Source organism: Limulus polyphemus, unplaced genomic scaffold, assembly GCF_000517525.1.
Source record: "Limulus polyphemus unplaced genomic scaffold, Limulus_polyphemus-2.1.2 Scaffold46, whole genome shotgun sequence".
Lineage (NCBI taxonomy): Eukaryota > Metazoa > Arthropoda > Merostomata > Xiphosura > Limulidae > Limulus > Limulus polyphemus.
In genome coordinates this window covers 644,314-653,052 of record NW_013665656.1, presented here as the reverse complement: position 1 = coordinate 653,052, position 8,739 = coordinate 644,314, and the positions used below count along the sequence as shown (strand labels likewise).

The window sequence follows — 8,739 nt, the reverse complement described above, 5'->3', positions numbered from 1 at the left end:
TGTGAACACAAATTAGTTAGCATAAATCAGTTAAATGAAGAAAAATTAGGTGTCTATTTACTTGTGACCACTCAGTGTATACATAAAAACACCGTTTTTATTTTATATCAGAAACTAAATTATTTTATTTGAAATTCTGATATGCGTTACTATTATGAATTCAATTTTGATCCTTAAACTGAATATTTGAATTATACTTTCCATGGAGTTGAATCTTTTTTTTTAATTTAACTTTGGTATCCTAGAAAATTATCATTATTTGTACGACATGAGTTTCAAATGATTTACTATAGACAACAGCTTTGATTTAAGAGAATAAAAAATAAAATAAAACTGCTAATACAATTTTATATCTCAATAAAGATCAATTTTTGAGAAAAATAATTTTTCTAGCTTAGATAAATAGTGGCAAAAAAATAACCGGTTTGTCGTTTAACCCAGTAGAAAATTTAAGAAACAAAAATCATTTTACTTAACTCAGGATACATCTTGGGAAAAAAATAACTATTTTGTAAAACTCAGGAGAAATCTTAAGAAAAGCAATAATTTTACCTAACTCCAGATAAACCTTGGAAAAAAATAGCCTTTTTGTCTAACTCGGGAGAAATTTTGAGTAAAACAAACCTTTTAACTAACCCAGGAATTTCAAATATCGTAAGTTATGGTATTTGTTTGTTCAGAACATTTCTTTAATGAATAAATCTATAAAGTAATACATTCTTAGTTATTATAGATGTTTGTCTAAACACACCTGAAATCTGCCCAGTTTGTAAAGAATAATCTCGTTGAACAATCACTATAATAATTTAAAACTGAAAGTCAAAATGCTCTGTGAAGAACACAATAGCTTTCAGTCTCTAAGTTTATGAATAGATTGTTGATATATTGTTTGTTCTTGCTATATTCGGATCTCTTCATAGTTTTGAAAATATTTAAGTCAGAAATGTAGTAGCTTAAGATCTCATTTTATCTTCTTGATAGAGTACACATCGGATGTTCCTTATCACAGAAAAGATAAGCTTTTCTTATGGAAAAAATCTCAAACCTTAGTACTAGTTTCATGATTTTGCAAGAAATTCAAACGTCCTTTAAGGCTTAAGTTTGAAGTGTATGATATGATAGTTGTGGCCAGTTTATAATTTATTTTTTATTTGAACTTAATATTTATAAGAAATATATTTATTTGCATATAAAGCATGATATAATTCACTCCATTCCTTGCAGGAGCTATGTTCCAATCCCCTGTTTCTTCTTGACGGTGCAGGCCAGTTTGACATAAACCCTGGTAAATTAGGTAAATATTTAATGCTCTAATCTTTTATTTTATCTGTTAGTAATATATGTACATTACCGTGATTGTTCTGTGTTTCGACATTTTGTTAAACAAACTTTATCACTGTGACACAAATTAAACGTCTATAGAGCCCTCATTAAAACTTATCACGTTATGCCAAATTAAGTTGAATGTGTCTGAATTGTTATAATTTATGAACATATTGATATAAATCTTTGCTTCATTGATAAGTTTAATTTTTTTATCAGAATTTTATATATTTTTTGGTGATTTTTACAAAATTGTTTTGTTTTACTAAAAGTTAAATTTAACATTTACAGAAACTAAAGGCATGTCTATCATTATTAGAATGTCAAATATCCACTGGCGAAGTCGTGGTAATTTTCATAAAAAATATCTTTAACTTATCTTAGAATCAAATAATTTATTTAATTAAATTTTCATTTTTTTGCGGTTTTTATTGGTAATACAGTTGTGGTTGATTACAGTTTCCTGTTTATTTATACGAATCGGCGTTGACATATAAACTGACCAAATGATAAAACTTTCTATTAATGCTGTTTCAAGATAGAAATCAAGATTTAAAAACAGATTAGAAGATTTAGTATTTAGTGATCTAACGCCACAGCAGTCATTAAATCGATAAAAGCTAGAAAATGTTGAGTCATTTATTTAACAGGTTATTTGTTGTTTGGCCCCCAAAACCAGTATTTTGATTCCGAGTTAATATTTTAACTAAATCCTTCTAATACTTTAATATTAAGGTGTCATTTTTAATATCTTGTATCACACTACCGAATGGAATTGTAAGTATTATATAGCAAAGCGTTTTAAAATCTGATGCATTGCAACTCGACTCACAGTTAAAACATTATGTTCGGTTTGCATTAACACTGTAACTTTTATACTTATTGAGCGATATATGTTATATAGTAAAATCATAACATATACAAGCAGTTCATTCTTTGCTCATAGTTTTAAAGTCTATTCAAGTACCTGGCTAAAAATGCCCATGTAGAACTTTTTAATATGTTGAAACTGGGGGTTTTCAAAACAAAAAAAAAAACACTTTTTGCCTCAATAACTAGTGTTTCAGTTCCTTAGTCAACCAAATCATATCTCCCTGGTTATCTAGTTTGTGTTATTCCACGGTTATTTAATCTCACGTCACTTCCGCCTAGCCTGTAGCAGCCGTCTTAAGCCACTGCCTCACAATTAGCTGATATCGTGTTTTAATGTTGATACAATCAGTAACAAAAAACACTATAAGTATAACGGAAATAAAGGGGCGGTACCAATTACTGAAGGGGAAGCTTCAGGTCAAAGAGTAGAAGGAAAATGTTTGAGTTTTACAATATTATATTTTTTGCAATAGTTTTTTAGTGGTTCTTTAACCAAAGAACATTTCAAGGTACTTAAAAGTAGATATTTGAAAATTATTTTTATGCGTAAGAGTAGTCAAGAAGTTTTTCGTTGTCGTTGTTTTATTTTTTCTCTCTCTCTAGCGGTATTACAATTAAAATATTTAAAACAGTGAAGTTCTATGTAGTTAAACTATGAACGAAGCTGCAAATATCAGGGTGTCAAACAACAGCTAGTGAATTTAATGGGCGTGGTCAAGTCGCGCCCGCTTGAGAAATAACCTCATTTGCAGGTTTGTTGGAATGACTTTAAATGTCTTAGAATGCAAAATAGCAATTCTGGGAAATTTTATATTGTTTTTAAACCTTTTCTACGCGACTTTTAAAACGTGAATAAGATTTCTCCTTATTTGATGATTTTGTTTTTGTGTTAATCTACTGGGAATTAATTAATCTGACCCCCAAAACTATCATTTGCCTTGTGAAAAGCGCAAAATATCCCCCCCTCCTCACATCGAGAAACCGGAGACATTTGAAAACCCTAAGCTTTCCCAACATTTAGGGTTCACTGCACTTTATAAGTAGGAGATGATGTGATTTTTAAAACTTACAATTTCTACTGGTCATTCACTTGATATTTTATGATTAACATACACAGACTGGGCGTGTGCTTCTTCAGTCAACAAAACTTGAGGATCACATCCACGAGCTTTGACGTTTGCCTCAAGGCTGTGTCCGGTTAGAATCTGAAAATTTTGTTGGAATGCAGAATTATTGTGTTTAGCTTGAATTTTCTTTCATACAACGTTAATTATGTTAATTTTTCCAAAAGCATGTTATTTTGACGTGACATAACTATTTTCTTAGGACTAAAACCCGAGTCACTGAAATGAGTTAATGGCAACTTAAGTCTAACAACGTGCCGGTGAAAGACAACAAAAAATATTTTTTCAGATGAAACAGATGGTTTGTGTCTTTTGTCGAATGTTTTGCTAACCCTGGAACTCTCGAATAGTGAGCTCAACGAAATAGGAGCTACTTTACAATTTTCAGATACTCGTCTGATAAAAGTTTAGAATTTACCTATAGCGAGTTAAGCTATAATAAAGATTGTTCTTTTTAAGGGAAGAGAATCCAATGAAGAAAAACAATATCGTATCAGAAATATACAGAATATGAAACGATAAAATTAAATCATAACATATGAGAGTCGTAGAATTCACTGGCGAAATTACAGTTATCCATCAATTTTGATATGATGTTTTCCAGAAGAACAAAAACCCCGCAAAGCAAGATTTTTAATGCGACAAAATCGGTAGCTTCTTAAGAAAATTCATAGCGATTTAATCTTAATAACAGATATATATTTCCAAATATAGAGATTGTAAAGTCCAAATTTTGAAACGGATGTTGTCAAAATGGTGAATATTTACAAGAAATTTAGCACAAAAAATACAATTTTAATATGAATTTCGAATCGGATATTTTGTCCAAAAGAAAAACATAATTTAATGAAAAGGAAATACAAATTCTCGAACCGGGCATGTTTGAAATCTTTATATTTTTATTGCTATTTGTAGCGTTGATCTAAAAACGTCATTGTAATGCTTTAAACGGTAGAAAAAATACAACCAATTCACGTTTATACTAATATAATGCAACTGAAGTTATTACTGGCGTTTTTAGATTACTTATGTTTTTAGTTATTTCAGCAGAATAAAATATGGTGCCAGTTGTAATTGAATTAAAAATAAAGACAGTCTTAACGTTTCTTAAACAGGTTCCATCAAAATATTTAAAGTTGGCAAATTGTCAATGAATTAGAAATGTTAAGATATTTATAATTATTCATTTCATTAATGGGGATCGAAAACACAAAGTCCTTTGAGCAATTCTCTAACTGTACTCATTTCATTATATATATATCAAATCAAGGTCAGTAGTCGAGTAGAGAAAACAAAGAAAGTCAAAATACTTATTAAGTTATGCTATTTAAAACTAAAGTTATGCATTCTCCAGACTGTAATGTGAGGGTACATTCACACTCACTCTCGGGTTAAATTATATCCTGGAGATCGACTGTTTGAATAGATGATATAATTATATTTTTCTTTCTTTTTTTTGTCTCAAAAAAAAAGTGGAATTTTTGTAGGCATTTTGCCTGAGCCCTGTTTGTGCTGGGCTCTGATGTAAATGTACAGTTACACCCTACCCAACCTCGGCAACGCATGGTTGTTTATTATTTTTTTTTTTTTGTATTTATCAATATCTGCAAGATCATGCTAAAAGAAAAACGACGTCGTTTCTCTACAGGTGACAGATGGTTTGTGTCTTGTATCGGTTGTTTGGCTATCTCAAGGGGCCTTTTCTATAGGGTGGTTCCAGCAGACCAGACATTTCTTCCAGAAGACTACGCCGGGATATTTCGGTTTCGGTTATGGTGGAACGGAGAGTGGCAGGAGGTGATAGTGGATGACCGTCTGCCTACAGTGAATAACAAACTTGTCTTTGTACACTCTCAACATAGCAACCAATTCTGGCCAGCTCTGTTAGAAAAAGCCTATGCAAAGTAAATATTTTAATTTATTATCAATGACAGTAAATAATGATAATAAACTGGCCATCAAGAACCAAGATGAGGCCAAATATGTATTATTTAAATGAGTACAGGTATTTTATTTTTAGATGGTGAACTTACTTTCAATAACTAGTCATTTTACAAGCAAATTGATCTGATTTTTGCTACATGATGCGGCTAAATACATATAGTTGGAATTCTTTAAGCTTAACTTGTATAATCGTACACTGATCTTAAAACATTATGAAAGTTTAGATACTATTAAGTGCCTGTATAAAAACCATATACATACATTGTTTCTATGCCAGCCTGCTTTATAGCAAACAAGCATTTTCCATTGCCATATCTATCAACAACAACAAAATAAAATGTGTGCGATAGGAAAGCGAATAAACTACAAGCAATTTATATATATATTTCTTTAATCTACAAACAACTGATATTTCCAATATACGAACAGTGATTATTCTGTAAAATTAACTTTTCGCACACTTCAGGTGGACATGAAGACGAAAGGCGGAAGACTTTCGAAACGTCGTCCTCTACATTTGTAGTTTTCTACAACAGGGAGTTGCTGTCCATTTGAAACCTAGATTCATTATGAATACTCTGCCTAAACAACCTATGAAAGATTATATTCGACCTGATACGAATATTTCATATTAAAGCGAAAAAAATCCTAATTATAGAGAACTCAACATTTGTTATCATATAATAAAGTTAATTAAGATTCGTAAGATAACACTTGAGGTATAAAGAAAATATATATATTCAAAAGTCGAGAAAACTGGAAAACAGTTCCATTGTGGGAAAAGCAGTGTTAAGTTTTAAAGTTAATATTGTTCTATTCAAAACGAGTTTGTTTGTGTTATCTTACGGATATAGATTTATTTTATAATGATGGGACAGTTTGTCTTTAATGCAGGTGCAACGATTTAATTATTTACACATAAATCGCTCAGCAGCTAAAGACTGGCTAATTACATACACATTCTAGAATTTGTAAGAAAATTGGAAGAGGTAAAAATATCAACCTAAATGTAAACGTCTAATTCTAGTTTCACTCTAGATGAGATGTTGGAGAAAAGTAAACATTGCTAGTTTAATTAATATCTGGTTACACTTAAATTACTTATCAGCCAAAAGAATGCACTAAATCAGTGAAACTTCAAGACTATCATTTATTTACTTTATTTACTGCAATGAGGAATGAGCTGTTTTCAATTATCAGATTAAAGGGTTTTTTTAATGGTTGTGGTTCAGGATGTTACAACGTAATATTGTGTATCAAAATACAGAGTTTACTTATTGCATCCCGTTTGGTTTATTGCGTAAAGGAAGAAAACCTCCTGAAGTTAATAAATATCTACATAGTAATGGTATATATATATATATATATGTATATGTGTGTCCACTCAGGTTACACACAGCCTACGAGGTCTTGAAGTACGGTTGCGCTGCAGATGGTCTTGCTGATCTAACAGGCGGGATTACAGAAACCATTGACATCAGACACGAATCAACTGCTTGTGGACGAATCCTTTTGAGCCTTTTAAGTATGACATCCTTATTAACTGCCGTTGTACAGCAAGATACTCAGGTACTCAATCACCCAGGTTTTACCTATACTTAGTTGTAGGTAATATTTTATTACAAAAACGAGTTTATATTGTTTGGAGAAATCACTTTACATGGCTATTAAGTTTTATTTTTTCTTGTTATACGCTTCCTTGGTAGGAATTAAAGTTCGAAGTAATTTTAGTAAGTATATTAGATTTTTCTGGGTATTTTACTAAATCCATTTCGACGTATTGGAAAAGCCACCTTTGAAATTTGAGTTCTGCATTTTGAAAATAGATGTATTGATAATCTATATAAATCAACATGGTCATCATCATGACGTTGGTAAGTTATTTTACATGATAATATGTAGAATTGTTTGAAGAAACATGGAAAATTAGGTCGTTAAGCGTCTAACCTGAAAGCTCTTTTTAAGCTTAATAAATGTCACGAAATATAATGTTAGGCTGTATATTATATCCTTTATTTCTTAACGGGCTGATATTAAAGCCAGAAAAAGTATTCATTGTACAAAGTGATGGTTCGTCACATTTCTTAGGCTTCAAGTGCATTAGGAATCTCACGCCCGCAGTGTTTTTTTCCCCCCTTTTTCACATTGTTCTTTACTGGTATGTTAAAAATTTTGAATAAGAAATCTTTAAAAGTAAAATTTCAGATCTATCTTTAGTCTGCCATAAACAGATCTCGTGAGATTACTTTTGTCTGCTAGAAGAAATTGTCCAGGAATATTTTCAGTAACGGATCTCATGAGATTTACTTTTATCTGCCATAGGTCCGGTGTAGATGAAAAGCATTTCAGTAGTATTTTTGACTGTACAAGAGTGAACGGTTTTGACGTTGTACAACCCGGATTCTTAGGAGGTCACTTGTGACAGACAAAAGTTAGGTCTAAAAGGCCATTGTCATACAAACACACGCATTTTTGATTCACAATTTGTAATGGACTAATTAAAAATAATCAGAGAAAAACCATCTGCAGTCAAGCGTGATCTTAATTAACTTTATCAAACTTAAAAAGCCTCACCGAACTTCAGCTTAGATGTCTAACGTCACATGTGTATGACAATTGTTTCAGACATCGTACGTACGTACGTCTACTTAGTTGTACGTGTGCAACAGCGAAACCATTTGGCCCGACACTTAATAAAAGTCGTTTACATTTGCTTTGGTGACGTTAAATGCAATAACAAGGAATTCGTTTAATTTTGAAGCAAACTGAAATTGATTTACATTGTTCATGAGAGTTAAGCAAAAAATGTGAAAATTGTCAACGTGATATATACAAACATTTCAGTCAAAGGTCAAATATCGGACTTTATGATAGCTTAAGGTAGCATTGACCCTTAAAACTGGGCAAACGTACATACTGAGGAAACACTGTTAAATGTGGTAAATACACACATTTACTAAAAGCTTACTGACATTTGAGTGCAGAAAAACTTTAACGGTTATTTTCTCAAACACAGTTTTCACTTGGGTCACCAATTTATTAGCATGTTAACTACACCATTAATGTTAATATCAGCATGAAATTTAGCCCACTTGTTGGTATTACACTCTTCCATAGCTTGAATATTTTTTTAATTCAAAAATTTTTACCAATTGTCTTATTATGAGTATAATTACCACTAACGAAGGCATTAATTAAAGTTAATTGCCCATAACTCGTTAACGTTGCAGAAAATTGGCAAAGTTTTTGATTCAAGCTATGAGGATGTTCACAAAAAGCATGTGTATCAATTTTCAAATGTTTTTATCATTTCTAGTAATGTTATGACGTTAAAACAGTATATGTTATGTATTTCTTTATCCATGCCACATTAATTATACACATGAAGTATATAACTGAAAGTATACTTCCAGAGATTGTGACATCATACATTTGTTTTGTGTTCAATTTGAAGGTTATAAGGAGTGTTCAATAG

General features: G+C 31.2%; 1 protein-coding gene across 1 annotated transcript in view; it reads left to right on the top strand.

Annotated features, from left to right (window-relative positions):
- Positions 1 to 8,739, top strand: part of LOC106462431 (calpain-C-like) — a 63,913-nt gene that overhangs the window by 23,798 nt on the left and 31,376 nt on the right. Inside the window, exons 2-4 of the mRNA XM_013922357.1 lie at positions 1,225 to 1,294; positions 4,969 to 5,224; positions 6,653 to 6,833. Coding sequence (XP_013777811.1) covers positions 1,225 to 1,294; positions 4,969 to 5,224; positions 6,653 to 6,833 — 507 coding nt within the window. The remainder of the gene's footprint in view (positions 1 to 1,224; positions 1,295 to 4,968; positions 5,225 to 6,652; positions 6,834 to 8,739) is intronic.